We start from the raw sequence: 27,968 nt of genomic DNA, 5'->3' as shown, positions 1-27,968 counted from the left end.
TGGAGTGGGGGGGGGAGATCGGGGCTGACACCGAATTGGGGGGGGGGGGGAGATCAGAGCTGACACCGAATCTGGGGGGGAGATTGGGGCTGACACCGGATCTGGGGGGGAGATCGAAAATGACACTGGGATCAGGGGTGTGGGGGGGGAAATCAGGTCTCACACCGGGATCTGGGTGGGGAGATTGGGGCTAACATCAGGATCTGGGGGAGGGCAGGGATCGGGGCTGACACAGAATCTTGGGGGGAGATCGGGGCTAACACCAGGATCTGGGGGTGGGGGGGGGGTTGGGGCTGACAGGATCTTGGAGGGAGATCGGGGCTGACACTGGGATCTGGGGTAGTGGGAGATTGGGGTTGACTGACACCGGGATCGGGGGGAGGGGAAGGGGGAGATGGTGCTGATACCGGAATGTGTGTGTGTGGGGGGAGATGGGGGCTAACACCGGGATGTGTGTGTGTGTGGGGGGGTGAGATCGGGACTGACACCGGGATGTGTGTGTGTGTGGATGAGAATGGGGCTGACGCGGACGACAGGGTCACGCAGAGGTACTGGAACTAGGGGTGCTGCCCCCCGGGTGAGATTTCCATCACACACAGGGTCACAGTTGTTTCCAATAAAGCTCGCAGTGTCCCATTCACACACCGCTCCAGCCCCCCCATCCCTTGCCCCGCCCCCCGCTCTCCACGGAGGCGGTGCCGCCAATCCAAAGGCGCTGCCCGGGAGCCCCGCCCTCCGGTCCCGCCCACTTTCCCTTAAAGGCTCCGGCGGCGCACAGTGGCTGGGGCTACAACTCGGAGCCGCGGTGCAAAGGACGGGGTGCGAGGCGCTGCAGCCGGTGCCCGCAGCCCTGGGCCGGGCCCACTAGCTGACCGCGGCCGGTCAACCTGGAGGCTGCGTCGCCCGGAGCTAGCCCCCAGCGGCTCGGCTCCGCGCCCGGTGAGTCCAGCCGGCCTTTGTCTCCATGGGTACCTGGGGTGGGGAGCCGGGGCGCCGGCCGCAGCAGCTGGTCCGCTCGTGGGGGGCCAGGGCCCCTGCCACGGGCCGTGCGCTGCCGAGAGGACCGGTATTGCTGGGGCTAGGGGCCGGCCCCGCCAGCCCCGGAGCTCGCCGTGGCTAGCTGCTGAGTTGCCCCGGCTAAGGGAGCCTGGCCCCACGGTGCTGCTGATCCAGGCAGGTAGTGGGCACAGCTTACAGACTAGACTGCCTGTCCCGAGGACATCATGCGGAGCGGTGGGGCCGGGTGGGGGTCCCGCAGCCCCTCTCCATTCCTTCCCCGCCTGCCCCTTCCTAGGGGGATGAACCCCAACCAGCTCCCCGAGCATGGGCTGTCGGGGGACCCGCGGGAAGGGCGCAGCCTGCGGCCGGGAGGAAGCGGGGACCCCCGAACAGAGGCACGAAGGCAGTGAAGGGGGTGGGGGGGCCACTGCCATACCCAGGGGACAGTCACACGGGCCAGCCCCTCCCCGCGTTCCCCACCTGGACCCGGAGCAGAACAGCGCCCGTTAATGGCAAGAGGGAGCTGGGCCAGCAGCGACCGCATCTCGCGATCGGTTTTACAGGGACTTCTAAGTCTTAATAGACTGCGAGCCCCGATAAGATCTGCCGGCGAACAGCCGGGCGGGCCCCTCGCACGGCGGGAGCCAGCCTCCCTGGAGGGCGAGCCGCGGCCAGCCCAATTATTAACTAGACGCAAGGAAGAAGTGGGAGTCAATCAGCCCAGTGAAACTCTGCAGCGCCGCGTGAGGGGCAGTCCCTGAGCGCCGTGACCCTGCCCTGGGTCTGTGCACTCCCCGTAGCGCCCTGGCTAGGGGGACAGAGGAACCAGCCCCACAATTTGGGCTGGCCCTTGGCAGAGACCCCCTGTGCACTACCTAGGACCCTTGGCAGACGCCAGGGTGGGAGGTGACATGAGGTTGAAGCATCGGTAGGCAGGCTTGGAGCTCTGGCCTAGTGGCCTCTGGGCTAGGGAGCCAGTAGATTCCACAAGTCTTTTTGGGCAGAGGCCTGTGGCTTGTTGGTGTGAGGAATGGCGCAGCCTCTATCTAATGCAATATTTCCCAAGCCCCACTGCCAACTTTGGCTTAGCCAGGCCCCTCCCAACAGCACACGGGCACTTTAACCCACCCGGGTGCCTGTGGGATGGAGCAGGCCAGGGTGTAGGCAGATTTGAGTCTGAGTGAAGAGGAGGTGGGCAGCAAGGGTGGCCAAGGGCATAGTGCCGGTGACCAAGACGCATACTGCACATTATCTCAGCCAAAAGAAAAGCCAGCAGGGCCTGTCACCTCTCTGAGCCAGAGGAGGTGGCTGTATGGGGGTGGGGGCTAGGGGGTAGTTTCCAGAGCAGTCTGTAGCAGTGCTGGGTGCAGTGCTGGGATGCTGGGTGTTGTGGGGCAGCCCTCCCTGCCTGGCAGTGTTTATTTTCTTCTCTCTTTTGTTAGTAGGACACAGGAGGTTCTGTAAATAGAGTGTCAGACACAGGAAAGGGGTTCTGTTAATAAGCAGCCTGGTTGGATGCTCTCCAGCAGCACAGAGCTGGCGGAATACACCTCCCTTGCTGCTGGCCTACCTCTAGCCCAAGGAGCTGCCTATCAGCAAGGCCCCTTGCTTCTGCCGGAGGGGGCACAGAGCTGGTGCTGGGAAGCATGGGGGGAGAGTGCAGGGTCAGGAACACATGCCTGGGAGGGGGTCTTGGGAACAGCTGGGGGGAGGGATGCTCAAATGAGCCAGTATTCTCAGCAGCCTTGGCATTAGGATTGTGTATCATGATGCAGTGCCATGTGTGACCCCACAGCAGGATATTGCCTCAAAGGGCCCTGCCCCAGCCTACTGCAGGTGGCACAGGGAGAAGCTATGCTCTTGAGTTTAAGGGCTAGACACATCTGTGAAGAAAGCAAAGCTCAGACTGCACTGCCTAGCTCTAGCAGAGAGAGCCTACCAGCCACACAGGCCCTTCCTGCCAGTGGCACCATGCCAGGGGCCCTGTTTTCCATAGCCATGGGGAGTCCATGGCTCACAGCAGGGCTGTGAGCAGCACAGGGGCAGGCCTGTCCCTGGGATACACTGGAGAGAGGAGCTGACTGCAAACTGGTCCTCTCTCATCCCATCTGGGGCACAACCACTGGCAGAGGATCACCTGAAACAACCCTCTCCCCAAAGCCCTGAGCTTGAGTAGCCCTAACCCCTCAGGGAAGGGCCATTGGCTGGCTCCCAGAGCCTGGGGGCTGGGGCCAGCCAGCATTTCAGTCATGGCCCTGTGGATTTTACTGGCCTTCAGCCCAGGTGCTTAGTTAAGTGCAGGCTTCTAGAATGGGGGATGGCTGGGTCATGCCAGCCTCAGGTGGCACAAGGCTGTGCCCAGCAGGGAAGAGGCTCCTTCTGTTTACAGCTGGGCTGAACTTCACATAGCTGTGTGTTTGGTCTGGGTGGTGCTGGGATGTATGCCGGGGCTGGCAACACTCCCATGGGGGGGGGGGGGAGAAGATGCTTGGGGCAGCCCCTGGGCAGGCTGGTCTGGGTGGGAGCAAGAAGAAAGCATTAGGTCACTGTAAGAACAGTTCCCCAGCACCACAGGCCCCCAGCCATGCTCCTGCATGGAGCTCTGCATGCTAGGAGCCCTCTGCAGGCAGCTAGGGTAGCACAGACCCATCTGCCTCACCCACAGCTGGTGCCATGTGGCACAGGAAGTGCCCCTCCATTGCCTGGCCAATGGGCCTGGGTCTTGACCTGGAGGCAGACCCGTTGTGGATCTCCATGGCCTCTCTCCTGAGGGGGCAGTCATTGCCCAAGGTAGTGGTGGGGCGTTTCCTGTGCTGAGGATGACAGCTGGTTAATTACTATATTTATAGTCCGCACAACTCTGTCGCCCTGTTGGCTCACACTGGGGCCTGACGTAACTCCCAGCTCAGGCCACTCACTGGCTGGGCTGGGGTTTCTTCCTTCTGGCTCACCTGCTGAGCACCCTTCCTTCCCTCCCCTCCAGCGCAGCCTGGAGCAAACCTGCCAGACTCAGGCCCAGCTAAGCAGCTGGAGTCATGGGATCGGAATTCTCATTAGTGGCTGCTTGGCGAGGAGCTCTCTGGCTGGGCGTACGCGTGTCAGACAGTGCTGAGGGTGTGGGTGGGTTTGGGTGTCGGAGCCAGGCCTCCCTTGCATTCATGGGCTTATGTTGCTTTCAAGAAAGCAGCCCTGCTGGTTTCTGTCACGCCCAGCACCTGGGTTAGCCCTTCAGCAGGGCAGCGAGGGGGGGCCTAGTAAAAGGATGGGCAGTGTGCTGCTGAGACAGGATGGAAAATCCCCTTCTCTACTCTACAGCCAGGCGGGAGGATTGGGGGATCCACGCAGGCCCAGGCCCCCTGGCCTGCTGCTGCTGGCTGGAGGGAATGCAACAAACAGCCCGCACATTCCTTTGGGGCTGCCTCAGAGACTTAATTAAGTGGGAAGGGGATGTGGGGGAGGAGGTGGGATGAAGGGGAGGGGGATTAAGTGGCTAAGCCTGACCCCCTGCCTGCTCCCAGGGCACACATTGAAGTGGGCTTGTCAGGGGGGAATTGCTCAGCCCACAGAGAAGGCCTCAGATGTGGAGTGACAGGCGGAGCAGCGCCTGCAACCTGACACTGCCAGGCTGGGCCAGGGGCCTGAGGGATCTGGTAGTGAGGCTTGGGGGTGGGGAGCCCCAGGGGCCAAGAAACGTAGCCAGCAACAGGCAGTTGGCAAATGCATGCCCAGCAACAGGAGGGTGCCCAGCACAGCTTTCCTACTAGGAGAGACTGTACCAAGCTCACAGCCTGGCACATGCAAATGGTTGAGATGTGAGACCAGTTCAGGCTTGCTGAGCACCCGCTGTGTTGGTCCTAAAAGGGGACCTGGAACCCAGGGAAAGAAGTACCCCTTTTGGCACAGCCCACTGCTGCCTGCACCACTCTCCTCCAGCACAAAGGTGGTCTTGGCCTCCCTGTGGAGTAGAAGGCTCCTCAGGCCTAATTTTTAAACCCCACCTAGACTTGAACCAGGCTCAAGCCTGCGAAGAGGGTTATTTTCTGACCTGACCCAGTGCTGCCCTGCTATGCCAGCTGTTGCCCCCTGCTGGCTGTGTATGCTGCTCACTTCCCAACATGCTCCCTCCATGGCATGTGCTGCGCAGTGAGGTAGCAGTGGCTGGCAGGAGCAGGTGACCGGCAGGAGGTGAAGAGCCAACCCAAGCCGGAGAGTCAGGTTGTTTTCCAGTCCAGCCTACGCTCTCAGCCAGGTCCCATTGAGTTGCAGGGCTATGCTGCAGAGATCCCTCATGAGGGACAGGCTCATACCCAGCACGCTCGCTCCAGAGCCCCTGAGCTGCCATTGCATTGGCAGTGAGCAGCTGGAATGCTCCACCTCCCAGCCAATCCACCATAGACTTCCTCCAACCTGCAGCAACAACACCCTGCTTCTGAAATAAGGTTCAGCTTAGATACTGTGGTGCCCAGACCCTGTGGTGAGGGGCATAGTGTGGCTGGAAGGCTTGGTTGGCTGAGCATGGAGTTCTAGCTGAGACAGGCAGCAGCTTTCATTAGGTGTCTAACCCAGGAGCAGGGTGTCCCAGGAAGGACTGAGGGAGACCTCTGACTTGGAGATGTGCTGACATTAGGTTTGCTCTTGTTCATTGCACCAGAGCCAGCTCCCTGCTTCAAGGCCTCTTTCCTTGGCTCCAACAGCTGGGCTCATAATCGGAGCCCTGCCCAACTCTCTGCACCCTGCCCTGGTGGGCATGGAGAGTAACTGATCACTGGCCTCATAATCTCTTTTGAAGAGGAGAACAATTGGGGAGAGGCTGGAACTGGCATGTGAATGTGCAAGTCAATAGGAAGGATTTTAAACTCAGGGGTCGTACCTGAAGACTGGAGAATTGCAATGAGAGCATCTGAATTAAGAAAAGTGATCAGGGAAACTCCAGGCCTGTTAGTTTGACCTCAATTGTATACAAGGTCTAAGAACACCTTTTGAAAGAGTAATTAAAGACAATGAGGTAAATAGTAATTGGGATAGAAAACAACATGGTGTCACACAGGATAGATGGTGCCAGACCAACCTGATCTTTCTTTGAGAAAATGTCTAAAAAATTGGTCAAAGGAAATACAAAGGAGGGCTGGAATATCATAAGAAGATTTGGGTGACCTTGAAAACTGGAGTAATAGAAATGGGATGAAATTGACTAGTGCGAAGTCATGCACTTAGGGACTAACAACAAGGACTTGAGCTATAAGCTGGGGATGAATCAGCTGGCAGTTACAGGAAGAGAAAGATCTGGGTGTGTTGGTTGATCACAAGAGAACTATGAGCTGCCAATGTGATGCAGCTGTGAAAAAGGCTAACATCGTCCTGGAGTGCATCAGGCAAGGTATTTCCAGTAGACAGAAGTGTTAGTACCATTACTCATCTGGAATACTGCATGCAATTTTGATCTCCTATTCTTAAGAAAGATGAATTAAAACTGGAATGGGGCAGAGAAGAGCTACTAGGATGATCAGAGGAATGGAGAAACCTGCCTTATGAGAGGAGACTTAAGGAGCTTGGGTTGTTTAGCCTCACCAAACAGACTGAGGGGAGATGCATTTATAGAACAATCGTACCAGAGGGATAAATACCAGGGAGGGAGGGAGAGGTGTTATTTAAGAGACAGTGTTGGCACAAGAACAAATATAAACTAGCCATCATTAAGTTTAGGTTTTAAATTGGACCAAGTTTCACCATCAGAGGAATGAAGTTCTGGAACAGCCTTCTGAGGGGAGCAGTGGGGACAAAAAACTTAGCTTGTTTTGAGATTGAGTTTGATAAATTTATGGAGGGGAAGACCTGGTGAGGTTGCCTATGATGGCATATGGCCCAGCTGTAACTATTAGCCAGTATCTCCAGCAGCTGCAGATGGAACACTAGCTGGGGTGGGCTCTGAGTTACTATAGAGAATTCTTGCTCTCAAGTGTCTGGCTGTGGGTCTTGTCCATGTGCTCAGGGTCTAACTGCCAATCTGACCTGAGGGGAAATCCCTCCCCAACCCCAAATATAGCAGAGTCCCTTTGGGGAGCGGGGTTTCACCTTCCTCAACAGCAGGGGTGGGCAAACTACGGCCCGTAGGCCATTTTAATCCTGCCCTCCTGCTGGGGAGCAGGGTTTGGGGCTGCTCCACCCAGCTCCCAGAAGCAGCAGCATGTCCCTTCTTTGGCTCCTACGCATAGGGGTAGCCAGGGGGCTGCACTCTGCATGCTGCCCCTGCCCCAAGTGATGCCCCCATAGCTCTTATTGGCCAGGAACCATAGCTAATGAGAACTGTGGGGGCAGCACCTGCAGATGGGACAGAGCTGCCTGGCTGCACCTCTGCATAGGAGCCTGAGGGGGGACATGACACTGCTTCCAGAAGCCACTTGAGGTAAGTGCTGCCTGGAGCCTGCACCCCTGAGCCACCCCCTGTGCCCCAATCCCCTGCTAGAGCCCTGATCCTCCTCCTGCCCTCCAAATCTCAGTCCCAGCCTGGAGCACTTCTATATCCCAAATCCCTCATCCCCCAACCCCACCCCTGAGCCCATACCTCCTGATGGAGCCCTCGCTTCCCCCAGGCCTGCCCCAGCACCCTCCTGCACCCTGAATTCCTCATTTCTGGCCCCACCCCAGAGCCCACACCCCAACCTTGTGAACATTCATGGCCTGCCATACAATTTCTATACCCAGATGTGGCCCTCGGGCCAAAAAGTTTGCCCACCCCTGCTCTACAGCATAGGGTATGGGTCACTTGCTGGTCTGAATTACAGTAGAACCTCAGTTACAAACTCCTCAGGAATGGAGGTTGTTTTGTTCAGAGTTACATTCTGGTTGTCCTTTCAAAAGTTTACAACTGAACATTGACTTAATACAGCTTTGAAACTTTATTATGCAGAAGAGAAAAGCTGCTTTCAACCACCTTAATTTAAATGAAACTAGCACAGGAACAGTTTCCTTACCTTGTCAAATCTTTTTAAACTTTCCCTTTGTTTTTAGTAGTTTACATTTAACACAGGACTGTGCTCTATTTGCTTGTTTTGTCTCTGCTGCCTGATTATTTCTGGATCCAAATGAGGGGTGTGGCTGACCTGTCAGCTCATAACTCTGAGGCTCTACTGTAGAGTTAATGGTGGATTCTCTGTAACTTGAAGTCTTTAAATCATGATGTGAGGACTTCAGTAACTCAGCCAGAGGTTAGGGGTCTGTTAAAGGAGGGGCTGGGTATGGGTCTGTGGCCTGTGATGTGCAGGAGGACAGGATCATATGGTCGTCCCTTCTGGCCTTTAAAGTCTGTATCCAGAGAAAAGCAACTAGATCAGAGGTTTGGAAAATGAGCTGAGGCAAGGCTGAAAGAACTGGGCATGCTTAGCCTTAAAGAGAAGGCTGAGGGGAGACAGGGGGATGGACCTGAACAGTAAAAGGTGGTTCTCCATGTTGACTGAGGGGAGGACAAGTCAGAATTGACTTGGTCTGCAGCAAGGGAGATTAGGTTAGATATTAGGAAAAATTGTCCAAGTCAAAGGATAGTTGAGCTGTGGAACAGGCTTCCAATGGAGGCTGTGGAATCCTAATCACTGGAGGATTTAAAAGCAGGTTGGACACCACCAACCTCTTGGGGTTGGTCTAAGGCTATGTCTACACTATGGACCTTGCAACTGCACTGCTTTAAGGTCTCCTATGTAGCACCACTATGCTGGCGGGAGAGAGCTCTCCTGCTGGCATAATTACTCCCCGCTCCTCCACGAGTGGCAGCAGTGACACAGCACTGTACACACTAGTGCTTTTTTCAATGAAACTTAAGTCAGGAAGCAGGGTGGGTTTTTTCCACACCCCTGAATGACACAATGTTGCTGACAAAAGGTCTAGCATAGACCAAGCCTAAGTGTGTGGGGGATGGAGTAGACAACCCTCAAGGGCCCTTCCAGCCCTGCATTTGTTACTGTCTTGCAGTTCATGCACTGTCCAGTGGGAGGCAGCAGGTGTTCTGCTCACCCAGTGTAAATCAGGAGTCACCCCAGTGAAGCCAATGGAGTTATAGTGGTGTAGGAGGCAGCAGAATCCAATCCTAATGATTTAAACTGGAGATGGGCCTGAACCAACCCCCTGACACCCCAGTGCTTAAAAGTTGCTTAAAACCACAAGGGGCTGGAGCCCTGGGCAGGATGCAGACCTTGGGGGCTGCCCAGGATAGATGATGATGGAGGGGATGGGGCATAGGAGGGATAAGTCCTTGGTGCCATCTAGGACCCTGCATACTCCAGTCTGTCAAACTCCACTGGCTGACGTGGCTCTCCCAGGCCCGGCAGCTCTGGGAGTGTCTTTCCTTCTCTAGCCACAGGAAGGCTGGCTGCCCACTAAGTGCCCTTCCCAATTATGGGTTGCAGCTATGTGCACTAATTACAGCCTGCCTGCCAGGGCTTCTGTGGCCAAGGGGCTGTGCAGGCTGGGGTCAAGGGCCACATGTGGCATCTGACTGCCTTTGTCCTGGGGCAGGGGGAGAGGGGTGGAACTGGCCCCAGCTGTGCTTTGATGTTTAGGCACAGCAGATCCCTGCCCTAGGCGTGTTGGAAATCCAGGTTGGCATGCTGGAGCCAGCTGCTGCCTCCCTGGGCTGAGCATGGAGTAGGAGAGACTCCATTTAGCTTGAGGTGGGGATTCCAGGGGGGTTCTGCCTCATCAGGCTCCCTCCTCACCAGGACAGCAAGCCCTTGGTGCCACTGAACAAACACCACAGGTGCCACTGCCCTACTGCTGCCCAGGCTGATGGCTTCCAGCACACTGGCAGGGAAGCTGGTGCTGCTCAGAGGCAAGCCCCCCATGTGGGAGCTCTGGGGGGCACAAGCTCTGTCCCCTGCATCAACCCATAGAACGTGGGGCTTGGCCTCTGGGTGTTGGCCCTTAGTTGGCATATTTTGGGCTGGGGTGCTGGGTGGGGAGGGCACACACCCTTTAGGAGGCTGTTCCCACTGCTAGAAACTGTGCAGGGCGGTGGGAGTGGGGGGCAGGCCACACAGGAACAGAGGGCAAGAGAAGGGTGGAGCCAAGCTGAGGTATGTTCAGAGGGGCAGTGAGCTGCTGCTCCTCTGAGCACAAAGGGAGGTGGCATGGGAAGGGCAGAGCTGACCAGTCTGTCCTGCCAGGCTGTCTGATGCTGCCCCCTGCTGAACACTCCATTCACAGCTAGATTCAAACAGCAGGGTGGGGAGCTAATTAAAGCTGGGGCAGAGGGCTGGCACAGAGGGGTGAGGGAGTAGCTGTGTGTGAGTGGCTATTACACACAGTTCTTTGGGCCCTGGTGTTGGTACAGTGCCCAGCACAGGGAGGCCCAGCCTGGCTGTACCATTTAGGGTCCCTGACAACATGAGGTGTAAACCCAGCACCTGCTAGGCAGGCAGGATGCTGCAGCAATCGTGGGCAGCACGATGAAGGGACAGAACTAGCCATACCATTCAGGGGGGCAGCACCCCTGGAGCCAAGCAGCAGGGAAGGTGCATGCTGGGGCTCTGTATTTGCCTCCCTGTCCCTGCCCTCAAAGTACAACTGAGCTCTGTCCCCTCCCAGCCTGCATCAGCCAAACCCAACCCAGGTGCTGCAGTGGGGCAGTCATGGGTGTGGGGTGGGGGGGCCTGTACAGCCTGCTTTGCTCCAGCTCTTCCCTCAGGCTCCCCCCTGTATGTGTGGCTCTCAGTGACCCACCCCCCAGTCTGTCCCCTTGGTACTGCCCAGAGGACCTTCCCCACAGTCCCAGTGGTGCTGGCAGCTTATGGGCCTACATGGCCAGGTAACAGCGCATCAGAGTCCACACAGCTCCCTCAGCTTCTCAGCCAGGCTCTGAGGGCACCCAGTGCCATGGCACCACAGTCCCCTGGGCAATCCAGGAGTGGCTCCATGCTAGCCAGCCCATCCCCTGCTTCAGACAGGCATGCTATGCTGGCTAATGCAGCCAGAGTGGTCAGTCAATGAGCCAGACCAGGCTGTGCAGTGGCTTCCCCAGGCCCTCACTGACCTCCCCATCCTTTGCCCTTAGCACCAGGCCCCCCAGCCTGCCTTCACTAACAGATGGAGTGATGTGCACATGCTGGGTCACCAGAATTCCATGCCAGCCCCTGCCCCAGCAGCCCTGGGGAGAGGTGAGGAGAACAGGCACATGGTGAGGGCAGCTGTGGTGCTGAATGTCCACCAGGGAGGCCCACAGACAGTGCGGTGATGAGCTGGGGCCAAACTTGTGCTGGCTGCTTTAAGGGAAATCTAAACCTCTCTCTAGCTGCTCTAGGCTGGGCACCCAGCACCCTAGTGTGGGGGACCCCAGGGAGCCCTCTGCCACCCCAGGTCAGGCTGAGCCCAAGGCACTGGAAGGCTACTCTGTGCCCAGGGGGGAGGGTACAGCAATGCTCCCCTGGGGAAAGCAGCAAATGGGGGACCAATTCCAGGCAGTGGGTGGTTGCTCTGTTCCACATGTGTAGGCATGGTGCCAGGCTGCTCGGGCCATAGGACTGGAGGGAGACAGGTGAATCTTGGGGCCAGATTCAGCCCTGCTTTATGCCAATCTGTAAGACCATGGAGGGGAGGGGGCTTTGCCTGAAGGCTGGTGGGGGCTGAAGGTGCCTGAGAGCTTTAGGCCTGGAGGCATGCAGATGGCCAGCAGTCACTGGGCTAGGAAGAGGAGCAGGCCCAGAGAATGCAGCCCCATGGACAGAGTCAAGGCAGTCTCCATTCAGTAGAAGCCCTCAGAGAAGATTAAAGCTGCCCCCAATTGGCAGAGTGCTCAAGAGGGCAGCTGTAGGAACAGTCTGCTGCTCTGGGGGGGATGGGGAGACCTGCATGGGGCTGGCTGGGAGGGTGTGCCCCTCCCTGGGCTACCTAAGGAGAAAATCTGAGTGCCACAGAGCACCAAGGCAGCAACTCCTTCCTGACCCTAGTGACAGTCAATTTATAGCTGGAAGCATGAGGATGGGAGGCCTGGGGCTTTATCCAAGCTCACATCACTACCTACCCCACTTGCATATGTATCCTTGAATTACAGCCTGCAGCAGGGACTTCCCCAGGTTCACACTTCAGTTTTTTTTTTTTAAAAACCTTGTGTTTTCTGCCTTTTACCATCCCCCAGTGCCTCCTTGTGCCTGCACCATGGGGAAAGGCTTCTCTCTAGCATCCCTTAGCACTGGCTGGGGCACACAGGAGCTGCAGGGAGGGGATCTGCAGGCCAGTACCACCCCACTCAACTGGCTGGGGTGTTTGCTCCAAGCCTGTGGGCAGTGGAGGAGTACAGCAGGCAGGTGGCTCATGTGGGGGTGGCTGGGCTCTGTCTCCAAGGCAAATGAGTTCAGTACAGCCCTCTGGGTCAGTCCCATCACCAAGTAAACAACCCCAGGCAGGCTGGCAGGGAAGTGGGCTGCCTGGGCCCAGCTCCACATGCAGCTGGAAAAGATGAACAATCCAGCAAGTCTCTATGCTGCAGGCCCACAGGATGGGAGGTTGGGCTGGATTTAGTGCTCTGGCTGTGTTCGCTTGGGCCCATGGCAAAGCAAGCGTGCTGCCAGCATTAGCAGCTTAATGTCTCCCAGAGAAGCAGGGCTTTGTCTCCATCCCGTTCAGCTCCTCACTGGGCCCCCCTTTTCCTGTCTCCCCTGTTTATTAGGTGTAAGCCTGTCTGAGCAGTGCTAAGCCAGCAAGCTTTCTCCGGGATATGGTTAACCCCTCATGGTCTGACATCTCCACTTAGTGAGCACTGTGTGATGGAGTGCCACTGTGCCCAGGACCTCTGGCTGTCTAGTTCTCTCAGCCATGCCCCTGTGGGGGGTGGGGAGGAATGCAGGCTGGGCCCTGTTGCCTCACTAGCCCGGGGCTCACTTCTAGCAGCAGCCCACAGCCAGCACCATGCACCTAGTCAGCTGTTCACTGCTAGAGCTGGGCTGGAGGGGAGACAGCTGAGGGGGAACAGGTGACCCCATTCAGGTCACCATGTAAAGGAGGGAGGGGCCCTGATGCCAGCCACTGGCTCAGACTTTGCCAGGTTGCATTTGAAGGGCAGGGTGAGGCAGGGACTCATCACACGGAAGTGCAATTAGGAAGCTGTCCCTGCCTGGCCCTCAGGGTGCGGGTGGGCTCATGGCAGGGAGCTTCAGTCCACAATTAAGTATGGGTGGGGCAAAGCCACCCGGCAGCCTGGTCCTGACCCAGCAGTGTGGGGAAGAAATGCCCACACAATTAAAGGGACAGCAGTTTAGTCAGCAGCTTGGCTGCAGTGCCAGACACATCAGTGAAACCTGACCCTGGCATTTCAAAACTGACTCCCACCCCAGTGCTGGCAGCACGCCTGCTCTGGTGCCCTGCCAGGCCCCATGTGCTTCCCAAGAGCACTTGACTGGCTGCAGCCCTCACTGGACAAAAGTGTTGCTGGGAACACCAGTGGGCTGAACCAGTGCCCCTCAGAGCCAGGGCTAGCCCCTGCCACTCTCATCCCCATCCCACTTCCTAGGGTTGGACACAGCCCAGCTTCCCTGCAGAGAGCCAGAGCCACGATGGCAGCAGGACCAGGGGGTACATGCTGGGGGAGATCTCCTCACAGACCCTGGCTGTGTCAAGGGGCCCTGATGAGTCCCAAGGGCTCCTTGGTCTGGACTAGCACCCACAGCTGCTAGGTAGGAAAGTCTGCAAGCCTTGTCCACCCTGGCCTCCCTGCTGCAGGTACAGCCCCGGTTCTCCGTGCTTGACCCCAGCTGCACTGCAGGTTTGTGGTCTGAGCTTCGCTTGGCTTGGCTAGCTCAGCCACCCAGCACTCTGCCCTTCTCTAGTGCCAGCTGCCTGGGGATCTCCAAGCACTTGACAAGCATTACTGCGCTGGGCAGCAAAGCAGCATTATCCCTGTTTTACAGCGGGGGAATGGAGGCCCCAAGAAGGCACAGGAGCTGGCAGGGCTCCTGATCCCTGCTGCTAGGCCGTCCCCACAGGCTAGGCCCAAAGCAAGCAGTGTCCCAGCGAGAGCCACAGGCAGTGCTCTGGGTCAACGCTCTGCAGGCAGCTCAGAGGCAGGTTGCGCTGGGTGACACAGAGAGCTTTGCCCTGGGGTTGATACGTGCCTCGTCACTCATTATCCTGGGTTAAACACTGACCTACTGGTCAGTTCGCTGGGGGGGCAGTGCCCCCCTCTGAGCATGATGCTCTCTGGCCAGGCGTCTCAGTGCAAGCTCATCCCCCTTGCTGCTGCCTGGGTGACAGGTTGCACCTCACGGTGCAGTGCCCAGCCTAGCTGCAGGCAGCTCTACAGCCCAGCTGTGCTGTGTGAGCAAGTGTCAGATGGCAGCAGAGCAGGCCGGTCCTGTCCCTGCAGCCACAGCCCTTGCCAGGTGCTGAGGGTATAAGATTTCCTTTAATAGGAGCCATTCTTGGGGGGTGCTCCCTACCTCACAGTGGGGATCTAGGTGCTGGGGCTCAGTGTTCCCTCCTGCTTCAGCTAAAGCTGGCCTGGGTGGAAGTGCTGGATTCCTCTTTGCTTCAAGTCCCCACATCTTGAGAACAGATGCCACCTGTGGCCACAACTGAGGGGTTTAAAATTCCAGCCCAGTGCCAGGCAAGCAGGAGGGAGCCTTTGCCCTGCACAGCAGGCTGCCTGCCCATGGCCCAAAGCTTGCAGCTGTGAATTTGGCCAGTCACAGCCATGCCATGGGCCACACAGCCCTCAGCTGGTGCCCCAAGATGGGAGAGCACTGCCTGCCAGGAGCTGCACCTGTGGGAAGAGCAGAGTACAGCTGGAGAAAAGGACATGGAGGATGGGGGGTGGGGGGGAGGTGGACAGTTCAGACAGCCCCCCACCCTGTCCCTTTCTGCAGGGGTGGCTCCACAGCACCTTCCACCCTGAGGCCCCTTGCTTTCATCCTGCCAATGCCTGTCTGCCCTGTACAGCAATCCTGCCTGTGGGCACTAAGGGCCTGCTCCTGCCCAGAACCCTGTACAAAGCAAATCCCTAGTGCATGCCAGCAGAAAGGCAACTGTTTGAATGAGGCAGTGGGGACCTCTTTATCAGCAATCAGTAACCCTCCCCCCCCCCGCCCCCACCAGAGCAGCGCCACTCATGCTCTGCCAGTGGTTTGTCTCTGTGCCAAGGCCATGGACTCCCCCAGGATCTGAGACACAATGACCCTGGTGAGGCTGCAGGCTGAGTGTGCTCTGCTGCAGCTGGCAGTGGCCACTTGTGTGTTGCTGGGTCAGGCCTGGAGCAGGTGCCTGGAGTAAGGAGAGGCTGTGAGCACAGCCTTGGGTCAGAGGAACCCTGCACTTTGGCTAGTGGGGAGCGTGGCTGGGGGGAGGCAGGGCTGGTCTAGAGTGGGGGGGTTGGGGTCAGTCCTGTGTCAGGCAGGCCCCCCACTGCTCTGTAACAGACTGTTGTGGGAAGGCCAAGAGCTGATCTGCTGATTCCCCAGGGAGGAGGGGACACCAAGGCAGACCCACTTCTCTCTCCTGCTGCTGATAATGCAACAGGACCCTCCACTGCTAACTTGGCCTGGCAGTGCCTCCTTTGGCCACAGCTGGCTCCCATTACCCAAAGGCTCCAGGCCACGGGAGGCCTCTGGGCAGACACGGGCCAGGGAGTGCCTGATGCTATCCCATGGGGCCTGGCTAAAGGAACAGTTCAGGCTTCCCAGCCTCCCTGGAGCTTTTCCTGCTAGTTGCCTCCTTTCCTTATCTCTGTGATGGAGGGGGGAGCTTGATCGCCTCCTCTGTGGGCAGTGGGGCTAGTGTGTCTGGCTAGCAGCAGTGCTTTCCCTGCAACCTGCCTCTTCCTCTCCATAGTCTGGCCTTGCCATAAGCAGCTCTGGCCCTGGCCTGGTGCCCTGTAGCCCTCTACTAGCCCCTCCTAGGCTCTTTGGGTTGTCGGGGCTGCAAATCACAGCCCCCCCCTCCCCCAGCCCAGCTGCACATTCCACAATTTATTACCTGGCTGGAACCTGTCTGGCCCATGCCAGCTCTGCTGATATTTACAAAGATCTCCCCCTCCCCCCAATTGGTAATTACTTCTCTTATTAAAAGGACTGACAGACAGGCTGAGAACCAAGCAGCCCCTGTGATCCTAGTGGCCCTTTGTGCTTTGGTGCATGCTGGCTCCCTGGGGGCCTGTACCCTCCCTCCAGGCTGCTAGCTCCCTCCAGACCATGCCCTGGGTGAGGATGGCTAAATGGGCATCTTGGTGTTCCTTCCCTCCCATGGGCTCCCTGCAGGGACCAGCTGGCATGGGGTCTGATTACTCTGAAGTGTCCCCTGCAAAACCCAACCATGTGCTTGGAGCCTGTCACCATTCCTCCACCAGTTTCCACTTCCTCCCTGCAGGCTGTAGGTAGAACGGAACATCTGCCTGAGGGGCAGGGAATGGGAAGGTGTGCTCAAGGTAGGGTTACCATTCGTCCGGATTTACCCGGACATGTCCTCCTTTTCGTGCTAAAAATAGCGTCCGGGGGGAATTTGTAAAGCACTCACAATGTCCGGGATTTCCCCCCTCCCCCGGCAGAGCGAGCGGCTGGGAGGGCTGCAGGGAAGTCCCGGGCTGGACTCAGGAGCAGCTGTAGAGGAGCCGGATCCGCCCTGCATTCTGAGCCAGGGGCAACTCTCCACTGCAACCCGGTCCGGCAGCACTGTGCAGGGCCAGGGACCGGGTTTTGTTGTGCAGGGCCAGGGACCGGGTTTTGGTGTCCGGCTCCGCTCGCACAGAGCCCAACACCCTGTTCTGAGCAGCAGGGTAAGGGGGGGCAGGCGAAGGGGCAGGGAGGTTCTGGAGGGGGCAGTCAAGAAACGGGGGGGGCTTTTTGGGGGGAGTGGAGAAAGTTTTGGGCAGTCAGGATACAGTCCTGGGGGGCAGTTGGGGGGGGTCTTAGGAGGGGGCAGTTAGGGGACAAGGAACAAGGAGTCTTAGGTAGGGGGTGGGGTTCTGGAGGGCAGTTAGGAGCAGGGGGTCCCAGGAGGGGGCAGTCAGGGGACAAGGAGCGGAGTGGGGGGCTGGGAGTTCTGGGGGGGAGCTGTCAGGGGGCAGGAGTGGGGAGAGGGATCAGAGCAGTCAGGGGACAGGGAGCAGAGGGGTTTAGATGGGTTGGGAGTTCTGGGGGGGCTGTCAGGGGGCAGGAGTGGGGAGAGGGATCAGAGCAGTCAGGGGACAGGGAGCAGAGGGGTTTAGATGGGTTGGGAGTTCTGGGGGGGGCTGTCAGGGGGCAGGGGTGGGGAGAGGGATCGGAGCAGTCAGGGGACAGGGAGCAGAGGGGTTTAGATGGGTTGGGAGTTCTGGGGGGGGCTGTCAGGGGGCAGGAGTGGGGAGAGGGATCAGAGCAGTCAGGGGACAGGGAGCAGAGGGGTTTAGATGGGTTGGGAGTTCTGGGGGGGGCTGTCAGGGGGTGGAGAGTGGTTGGATGGGGCTTGGGAGTCCCAGGGGTCTGTCTGGGGGTGGGGGTGTGGATAAGGGTTGGGGCAGTCAGGGGACAAGAGGCAGGGAGGCTTAGATAGGGAGTGGAGTCCTGGGGGGCAGTTAGGGACAGGGGTCCCAGGAGGGGGCAGTCAGGGGACAAGGAACGGGGGGGAGGGTTGGGGGTTCTGGGGGGGCGGGAAGTGGGAGGGGCAGGGTGGGGGCGGGGCTAGGCCAGGACGGGGGCGGGGCCAGGACAGGGGCGGGGCTAGGGCGGGGCTCCTCCCGTCCTCTTTTTTGCTTGCTGAAATATGGTAACCCTAGCTCAAGGGGTGGGGTGCAGTGTCACACACACTGACACACAGGGCAAGAGGGGACCATGGCTGCCCTTACCAAGGGTAGGATACCAGGCAGACCAATCACAGCAACCAGTTACAAAGACTCTCCCTCACCCCCAGCTCAGACCCCTGTGAGAAGAATCTGAATTTGCAGGCTGGCCGGGAAGGATCCCCAGAGGGTCTGGAAGTGCAGCTCCTGCAGAGGCTGCTTGTGTTCTTGCAAATAAATCTAATTGTAATAATAACTGAGTGATGACAGCTTGGCAAATGCCTCCAGCCTTCCTGGGGTGTTCACCTTGGAGCCATGGGCCAGGGTCCTAACCCCCAGCTGACAGGAGCTGAGAGAAATAACCTGAGCTCCATGGGGCAGAGGGACTGGGCAGGTGCCAGCTGCTTAGTAGTGTGGGTGCTACTGGAGTTTAAATAGCAGGTAATGGCAGAGACCTTGCAGCATTCTCAACCACGCCATCAGCCTCTCTAAACACTCTGGCGCGAGCCTCTGTCTCTAGTTAGCGTTTAGCTTGCCCCCAGTCGCTGCAATATTCCTTGCTCCTCAGTCTAGTGCCACCCACTGGGCAAACACAAGAGATGTGCCAATGAGCTGCTTCCCCCCACCTCCCCCACTCCAGCTTGGCAATCTGCTGCTGTTCCCACAGAGACAGTCTGAGCTTCAGGTGCCCACTTCCTACCCCTCCAGCTTGCAGACAGCTGAGCCAGGTGCTGGGAAGCCATGTTGGGGGTGGGAGGCAGGATATGGAAAGGGAGCTCCAATACACCCCAGCTGAGATGCTGCCAGGCAGTAGTGGGAGAGCAGCATAGGTCAGCTGCTGTAACATGCAGCTCCTTACAGAGCTGGTGCCCAGGGTAATGGGCAGGGCTCAGCCCATTCTCCAGTGGGGCGAGAAGAGCTCCTTCCAGGATTCATACGGTTAAAGCCAGCAGAGACTCCGTGCTCCATCTTAAACAAGGCCCAGGGATGTTCCCTGCATTCCCAACTGCCTCTGGATGCTTCCCACCCAGAGCAATGACTTAAGGCATGGCTGGATTTCAGAGCTGCCTTGCCAGGACTCTGGGTGGAAGGAATCCAGCAGTGAACGGTGCCTCCAACAGTTGTTCTAAGAGCTGGGCTGAAAACGGCGCCAAGAGGTGTGGGGGGCGAGTGGTGAGGTCAAGTCATAAGGTCTTGCTGGCCCCTGCCCAGCATGAGCATGGAGCAAGAGGGAGCTCTGGGGCACTTGGGAGGGGATGGCCACAGGGCTCTTGGGGAGCCATGGGCAGAACTCTCTGGGCAATGCACTGCAAGAGGCTTTTGACAGTTATTTTGCACCGCAGTGGGGGAGGCAGAGGAAGGGGGTGAATGAACAGGGTGAGATCAGCCAAAGCCCCCTGGCCCTCACAGCAGTCAGTGGGGGTGCCAGTGCACTGCTTGCTGGAGAGTGCCCCATTGTGTTCTCTCCCTATAACAACATCCAAGGCACCCAGGCAGAGGAATTGCAGCCAGGGACTGAGCGGGATGGCGAGGCATGGAGGAGTTCGGTGCTGTCAGCCAACTGCCACTTCACCGTAGTCGGGTCACAAGGCGAGAGTACAGTGGTTTCTCATCACAGTCTGGAGGGGGAACACACTTAGTTCAGGCCGTCATCGCATGGCCCTGGCTCCAGAGTCACTGGCAGAGCTGTGTGGGTGGGGCACTGGACAATGGCTGTCTGCATGATGCCTGACCCTAGCTGGGGTAGTCTCTTTAGAAGCAATACATTCGCCTAGGGGACAAGTAGGCACTAGTTTGAGCGTGGGCATGGCGCAGCTGTTGTGGTAAGTGCCCTCCCGCAATGCAGAGCTATGGCTGGAGAGAGCCAAGCTTGAAGGCACTGGCACAGAGTGTAAAGAATGCTTGGCTCTTCTGTGGCTAAATGTGGGTGCATTGCACACACACAGCGAAGGCACCTGGTGGAGTGTTCCTGGCAGGAAGAGCTCTGGGCATCCCCTGATGTGATGCCATTCTGTGGGCCCAGAAATAATTCTGGAAACAGTAAAAAAAAAAATGCTCAGAAATGCCCCAGTGTGTTGAGGGGTTGGATCCTGCAACCACCACTTCCCCTGTAACATCTCTAACAGTGCTTCTGCTGCCCCCGGCTCCACAGCAGCCAGCCCAGTTGCTAGGACAGAGGCTATGTCAAGGGCTGTGGTGCTCCCCACATCTTTGCTGCACATCTGACAGCAGCTTCCCCCAGTTTGGGGCAGATCCGGGAGCACTGACCAGAGCAATGGGGCTCTGGCTGCACGTGGGCTGGGAGGAGGGGAAAATGAGTCAGCTGGGCTCTCCAGGCCGTCCCAAGCGCTTGGGCTCCTGCATGGGCAGTTGTGTGACCAGCTCTGCTCTGGCGTCAGAGAGTGGGGAAGAAAAGGCAAGTGTTCAGAAACCAGCCGCTAGGGCGCCCAGGGACAGCCAGCAGGTGATTAAAGAGCTTTCAGGAGCAATGAGGCAGGGGAAGCAGCTCCCTTCCTGAGTGCAGACTGTGCCCTGCTCATGGGAGGTGGCTGCCATGCCCAGCGGTAGTGCTCGGGGCTGCTCTCCTCTGGGGTGATCTCTTGGCTGAAGCAGGAAGGGCGCTGCCCATTGATCAGGGACAGGGCTGAAAGCAGCTGCTCTTTGGGTGAATTGCCCTCCAGCAGCCAGGGGTGGGATGAGGAGCAGCTCCTGGCTCCCCAGTCCCATCTCAGAGGATCCAGGGGACTAGATGGTCTGTGGTGACTCCTGCTGATATGCAAAGGGCTGGAATTTCCTCCCCACAACTCATGTATGTAGGCAGGGACCTTGGGGGCTTCCCCCTTCCCCTGGGGACTGGGCTGGGTGTATCTGTCAGAGTCAAGATGGCATGACCCACACATTGAATTTCAGACCGCTGCGGAGGTGGTGGCCCTTGGCCCTTCCAGTGCTTGTCCATGCTAGTGCCAGGCTGTGCCCAGCATAGCATCCAAGGGACGGGCAGAGACTTTGTTGGCTATTCTAAGGGGATCTGTTTGCAGGGTGAAGGCAGCAGACTCCAGGCGATGGCAGCAAAGGGGAAAGCAGGAGGCCATGAAGCCAGGGGCAAGTGCTCTAGAGCTTCTTTCCCCTGCTGGCATGTTCCAGCAGCGACCAGAACTGGTGTGCCAAGGGGCCAGCAATGGCTGGCACTTGTGGGCATTGCCCAGCGGGAGGATTTGACATGTGCCAGGCTGGGAGGTGAAGCCCAGAGTTCTAGTTGCTCTACAGCCTAGAGCAGGGCCCTCACTGTGGTCCCCAGTGCCCGGAGCTCGGCCTGCTGCACAGAGCCCCAGGCAGCCAGGGAAGAGAGCGCTGGAGGATGTGAGTCACTGGGATGAAATGTTCCCTCTCCCACAGCCGCCCTGCAAGGGAGCCCAAGCTTTGAGTAACACTGAGATGGTCCAGCCAAGTACCACCAGGAGCCAGATCCTGTCCGAGCCATGGGGGGATGGATGACAGTGCTAGGAAGCTGCCAAAACCAGGGGTGTGCCGTTAGGAGCAAGAGGGAGCTGAGGAGAGGCTGGTGCCAGGGATTGGAAGGGAGCAGGGCCAGGGACTGTGACTATTCAGGTGACTGGCCCAGAGAGTACGGGAGGAAGAGGATGAGGAAGCAGCACGGCAGGGGTCCCGGTATGGGGCCTTCCCCGCCCCGGACGATGTCGCTGCACTGTGGAATGGAAATATATCCTAGGTTGTTTCAGGCAGGGACACTAAGGCAGCCAGCGGGTCAGACTGCACGGGCCGAGCACCCGCTCCGTGGGTGAGGCTTGTGTTGGCTGCTGGTGAGGAGAACGGTACTGTGTGCGCATGGCATCAGGCAGGATTCTCCCCCGCTGATCTCGCACGGGGGCTGTGGTGAGACACACATGGGCAGGAGAGATTGTCCTGCCTTGTCTTCACTGGCGCTTTGCAAATCAACTCCCCAGGCCTGAGTATGGACTGCCAAGAAATCCACCCCACTGTACTGAGCCAGCGAGCCAGCGAGCCAGCGACCCAGCTCCCACGGACTGCCTGGGAAGCCCCTTGGGATGCACGGACATTGCACATTGGGGGATGCCGAGGCAGGGCAGCTGGGCAAGAGGACGGAAGGGGGCCTGTCAGCCCTCTCAGCTGTGCAGGGTTCAAAGGACACAGTCTCAGAAGCCCCAGGGATGGATGGGGGGCTGGTCGCGCATGCTAGCACGTCAGGCATACTCCAGCACAGGCTGGCCAGACCCTCCGCAGCTCCGCACTGCAGGCTGCCAGAGGAGCTGCCTCATCCTGCCGAGGTCTCCAAGGGGCGGAGTGAGGATATGTCCCCAGCCAGCCAGCACTGCGCCAGGCGGCTGGTTTCAAACACTGCGCGCTGGGAGCATGTCACCCGTGGCCTAGTCTTGAGAGCCCAATGCTGGATCTCTGCATGCAAGCCGGGGAGGGAAAGGACATTAGAGGGCGGGTGCTGGTGACCAGAGCAAGCAGGCAAGAATAGTCCAGAGCGTGGGGTCGCTAAGGGAATCCAGGAACCAAGAAGGGATGAGCAATAGCTCAGGAAAAGCAATGCAGCACGGCAGGGGTCCCGGTAGGGGGCCTGTGGTCAGACATGCAAAGCCCCTGCTCAGCCAGGAGCTGCAGATGACACTGAATGGCTCCCACGCTCCCTGCTGTGCCGGGCCTGCGCACCATGGGGACCCTTTGGTCCTGCAAGGCTGCGCGACGCTTCACCTGCAGTGGGCTTGCCACAGGGAGCCCTGGCAGGGCAGTTTCCCGGCCATGGACCACTGAGCCCGCAAGAGAAAGGAGGGGGATGGTCTAAGTGCCTGGGCACCCTCTGCCTGGCAGAAGTCTCGGCAGTACTGACGGCCCAGTCTAGATGTAGCTGCAGCAGTGCGTGATCCCCTGCTGACAGCAGGCTGGCTCTCTCTGCCCTGAGCGCAGAGGCGAGGAACTGGTAAACGAGCTGGAATCGCAGGAATCCGGCCTCGTCTGACAGCCAGTAAACGCAGCAGCTCGAGGCATGGAAACCGGAGGACGTTGCTGTAAGAAGAGAGCCTGGGTCCCTATAGGGAATGGCTCTCTAGCTGCCCCTCTTCCTCACACCTGTATACCCCCATCCTTCTTCAAGTTGGGCTTCATCAGAATCATCCTCGCTGGGCTAAAGGAAAGGGGGGTGCAGGGAGGAAGGGGAGCCCAGCATCGCCCCCTTAACACTGCAGAGCCAGCGGCCCTGGAGGCTGCCCAGCTCATCCTGGCTTCACCAGCGTCAGTCCAAGACAGGTCACTTATCAGAAACGGGAAATCCAGCCAAAGCTTTTCTGCATGAGCCCTTTGCAGTAACTGACCTGTGGGGTGGAAATCCAGCGTGTCATGCTGGCTGTGTCAGGAGAGATTGCTGCAGGAGCGTTTCCTCCTTCAGGCTGGGTTCCCCAGCAGAATCGGCTCCCCCAGCAGGGTTCAAGCTGCTGCCCATGGGGCACCAGAATGATGCCACACGGACCCCAACGTTTGAGGGTGTTTGGGTCCATGAATGCGGGAGGAGGGAGTCTGAAATCCAGATCCAAGTTCTGTGGCTTTACTCTCTAAGCCCATCACCTTCCCCAGTTCAGCGATATGACTCGCCCCCTCCCAAGGTTTCTCAGGGGTTTGCTATCGCATGACACACTATCTGCAGACCTGACCCTGTAAGCAGCTCTCTGCCCCACCTTGCCCACCCTAAGCCCTGCCCAATTAACCCCTTGGGGTATGGAGACTGGCTGTAACCTTACAGACATATCAGAAGAAATGCAATGGGGTCAGACACTTGATTCCCAACCCCCAATGTCATCTGGCAGGTAACATTTCTCTGGTTTTCCCCTCTACAGAGAGTCCAGCATGGACCACCTGATCCTGTGGACACTGCTGCTTCTGTGCCCCGCAGCCCAGGTTCAGGGCTGTCCATCAGGCTGCCAATGCACCCAGCCACAAGTTGTGTTCTGTGCGGCCCGGAGAAGCCACGTCGTCCCAAGTGGCCTGCCACCGGACACGGCCTACCTGTACGCCTTTGAGAACGGCATCACCTCGCTCCACGACGACAGCTTCCGGGGCCTCCCAGCACTGCAGCAGCTGGACCTCTCCCAGAACAAGATTTCCAGCCTCCAGAGGAATGTCTTCCAGCCACTCACCAACCTTGTCAACTTGGATCTGTCATCCAACCAGCTGCGTGAGATCACCAACGAAACCTTCCATGGGCTGCGCCTGCTGGAGCGCCTCTACCTGGACCGGAACCGAATCCAGCGCATCCACCCGGCTGCCTTGGACACGCTGGAGAACCTGCTGGAGCTGAAGCTCCAGAACAATCAGCTACGTTCGGTTCCTCCACTGAACCTTCCCAAGCTCCTGCTGCTAGACATAAGCCACAACAGCATTGCCATCCTCGAAGCTGGGGCCTTTCGCACGGTGAACATAGAGTCTCTCAAGATCGCAGGGCTGGGGCTGAGCAGCTTGGATGAGGAGCTTTTTCAGAACTTGAACAACCTCCACGAGCTGGACGTCTCGGACAACTCACTGGGCAGAGTCCCGGAGGTGCTCCGGCGGCTCCGGGGTCTCACCAGGCTCAGCCTGGCTGGGAACACCCAAATCGCTCAGCTGCAGGCGGAGGATTTCGGGGAGCTGCCCAACCTCCAAGAGCTGGACATGAGCAACCTCAACCTCAACACCATCCCCCAGGACTTCTTCAGCGTCTTCCCCAGGCTCCGGGCCATCACCGCAGCCGAGAATCCATTCAACTGCCTCTGCCAGCTGAGCTGGTTTGGGCGCTGGCTACACACCAGCCATGTCACGCTCAGGAGGTCCGACGAGACAAGGTGCCACTTCCCTCCCAAGAACGCTGCTAAGCTCCTCCAGCACCTGGAATATGCAGACTTCGGCTGTCCTGCCACCCCAACCCCCACCCCCACCCTGAGAACCACCTCCCTGCAGCCGGCCGTGCTTCTCACCAGCAGCGGGCACTCTGCGCTGGAGCCCAGCCTTGCTGCTTCCACTCATGAGCCCGCGCCCCAGCAGGACAGCTCTACTCGCACGCCACACACGGCTGCGCAGGGGCCAACTAGCCCCGAGATGCAGATCTGCCCTCCCCGGACATGCTTAAACGGGGGCACCTGCCAGCTAGACGCGCACAACCACCTGGAGTGCCAGTGCCCCAACGGCTTCTCGGGCTTGTACTGCGAAGCCGAGATCCAGAGAACAACCCTGCCCCCTATCACCCAAGCGCCCACGCAGAGCAAGCAAATCAGTGTTAAGCAGGTCAGCAGCACCTCACTGACGGTGGACTTAAAAAACTATCAACAGGCCAAAGATCAGCTGAAGGGCATCCGCCTGACCTACCGCAACCTGTCCGGGCCCGACAAGCGGCCGGTCACGCTCAGCCTGCCGACGTCGCTCTCCGAATACACGGTACGCGCGCTGAGACCGAACTCCACCTACCGCCTCTGCACTGGGCCGCTGGGGGAGAAGCCCTCAGAAGGGGAGTTCTGCATCGAGGCCCACACTGCTGTGCAGGGGACTCACCAGCAGCACCTACCCGTCACCCAGAGCAAAGACAGCAACCTGACACTCATGATCGTGCCAGCGCTGGCTGCTGTGCTGCTGCTGGTGATTGCTGTGACAGCAGTCACGTACTATCTCCGGCACCGACGGGCTAAGGCACATGCCAATGCCGGGGTGGACTCCAGCCCTCTGGAGCTGGAAGGGGTGAAAACGTGTCTGGAAAACAGAGACTTAGCGACCCACAGTCAAAAGCTGCCAGAGAACGTGGTGGTGCTGAATGGCTTAGAATGCGACGTCCCCCTGATGCACCAACGCTACCCCAGTAACAACAACAGCCCAGCGGTCAAGCCGTCCTATTTCTAGAGCACAAGAGGGACCATGAGAGAGTCGCCATTCACAAATTCCAGAGCCTGGATGGATGGGATACGGGCTGACCGTTGTTAGTACCCAGGGTACGTTCCGCATGGGACAAAGGACATCGAGGGTTAACTTAAATTAAGACAAAACCTCACATAATGTGCAATTTTCCTAGAGGCTTAGGCTTAGGAAGTAGACACTGTAATTTATCTGCTCAGCACATGACTAAGTGCCTGCATTTCCCTGGCTGCCCTGCTATGTGTGTAGAGAGAAGGTTTTTAGCCACTGCTACAGAGAAAGATGTGTGACTTAGTTAAGAGGCCTCAGTGTGCTGGTAACAAAAGCTCCTTTAGCTAAGTGCTGCCCCGGATAACAGACTCCTCTGTAGTTCTACCTGAAAAGCAATAAAGGAAGGAAAAAACCCAACACACACAGCCAGAGGTGCAGGGACTCTTGGACTTACTCCCCCAGTGCGTTGAAGGAAAAAACCACCGGGGAATTAAAGCTTTAAGAACTTTTAGAGAATATTTATACATGGTTATTTCCCATTTCTTCTGGGAAAGCTCTTTTCTAACACAGATCTGTGTCCTTTTGTTTTGTAAAATAGATGAAGGAGGATGCTTTTTGTACAAAAATAAAATCTTTTGTACAGCGTTAGCTGCGTCCGGCTTGTGAGGGATGCTAAGGACGTAGGCACAGACCGACACATCAGTGTCTCCCTACACCACCGAAAAGTGGAAACTCCGAGTTACCACTCCAGCTTTGAGGAGCAGTCCAGTGTCCTTGGGAGGAATTACAGTTTCCCATCTGCCCATGGGAGATGATTTGCAGGAGTCCGGTTATCGTGGGGAGAGCAGTGGTGATGGCTGGGTGGGGTGTGCATTGAGTTTTCACTATTGTGCAAAAAATTGGTTCTCACAGTGTAATTAGGGGGAAAAAATTAAGCTCTTGGAGAACTCCAGCTGTCAGGGTTCTTTATCCCTTTTCTTTAATTCCTCGAGCCCCAGCCCCACAGGAGCTACAGTGAGTCTCTGATTTTAACAGACCGCTGCAGCTTTCCATTTATGTTCAAATTGAGTGCACTAATTTAATGCTGGCAAAAAGCACCGGCCAGCATGCCCTGGACACGGGAACCCTCTCTATCTCCGGGGCAGGGAGAGCACTCACCAGGCCACTGCAGCTTCCCCAGCAGGGAGAGGGATAGCTCAGTGGTTTGAGTATTGGCCTGCTAAACCCAGGGTTGGGAGTTCAATCCTTAAGGGGGCCATTTAGGGAAGTGGAGTAAAAAAATCTGTCTGGGGATTGGTCCTGTTGGACTAGATGACCTCCTGAGGTCCCTTCCAACCCTGATATTCTATGATTCTATGAGATTCTGCCCACTCTGGCTGAGTGGGGGCTCCATCTGCAGGGCCAGCCACTGCTTGGCAGTTTGTCTGCTCGCACCAACTGTGCGGGTGGCTTCCCTGATGTGGATCCTGAGGCAGAATTGTGACCAAACTTAGCTGCCACCAGGCAGTGGCTCTGCACAGCCAGCAGATGGGAAGGGCAGTAGGTCCCTCGTGAGCTGGAGGGAACATGGACAGGTCAGCTAGTGGTGAAAGGCCCTCTAACATAAGGCAGCCTGCCCTCTCTGTAGCATCTGTAACCAGACCACCATTTCCATTAGCAGAACTGGTGGCAGATCTGCACCATCTGGGGTGGGAGCATGGTCCAAGGGTCAGGGCACCAAGTGGAGAATCAAGATGCCTGGGTTCTGTTCCCAACTCTGCCACTTCCCCACTGTGCAGCTTTGGGTGAGTAGCTCTGCCTCAGTTTCCCATTCAATGATGCTCACTCAGGTTGGTAAAATGCTTTGAGATTACAGCGGGGGAGTGTTGCATACCGAGCAGTTAGTTACGTGTATTGAAGCAGAGCCTAGGAGCCCCAGTTATGGACCAGGCCCCCCACTGTGCTAGGTGCTGTACAAACACAGAACACAAAGTTCCTGCCTCAAAATGCTGACAAGAGATGAAGACAGGCAAGATCTGTGCAGGATGGAGAACGGAGGTTGGTCCTGTCCAGTACATGAGTCAGACAATGCTCTGACAAGATTTCTTTCTGTTAAAAAGACCAAAAGCCTCATCTAAATCTTCTCTGTGGGAGGGTGGGGAGTGAGGGTTAATGGGGGAGCTGTCAGTGGCTGCTCAGGCTTGTTTCCGCAGGCCGGCCTGATAAGGTGAATTCCTTTCCCTGAATGAACCTCCGGCCCGAAGTGTCGGGAGGAGAGTCCTGGTGCAATGCAAACACACGAGCACCAGACGCTTCACTAGGCTCTGAGCCAAAATGAGCAGGATTTCGGTATCGCTAGTTG

At 57.7% G+C, this 27,968-nt stretch overlaps 2 protein-coding genes across 2 annotated transcripts in view; one reads left to right on the top strand and one right to left on the bottom strand.

Annotated features, from left to right (window-relative positions):
* Positions 1–27,968, bottom strand: part of CORO7 (coronin 7) — a 165,271-nt gene that overhangs the window by 38,144 nt on the left and 99,159 nt on the right. The window lies entirely within an intron of this gene.
* VASN (vasorin) lies at positions 780–26,272 on the top strand. The gene is made up of 2 exons (XM_054041319.1): positions 780–939; positions 23,599–26,272. The coding sequence occupies exon 2, from the start codon at positions 23,609–23,611 to the stop codon at positions 25,622–25,624; it is 2,016 nt and encodes a 671-aa protein (XP_053897294.1). The 5' UTR covers positions 780–939; positions 23,599–23,608; the 3' UTR covers positions 25,625–26,272.

The sequence above is a fragment of the Malaclemys terrapin genome, chromosome 10, assembly GCF_027887155.1.
Source record: "Malaclemys terrapin pileata isolate rMalTer1 chromosome 10, rMalTer1.hap1, whole genome shotgun sequence".
In the NCBI taxonomy this organism is placed as follows: Eukaryota; Metazoa; Chordata; order Testudines; family Emydidae; genus Malaclemys; species Malaclemys terrapin.
Note: the sequence above shows the minus strand (reverse complement) of the source record. Positions and strands in the feature narration are given on the sequence as shown.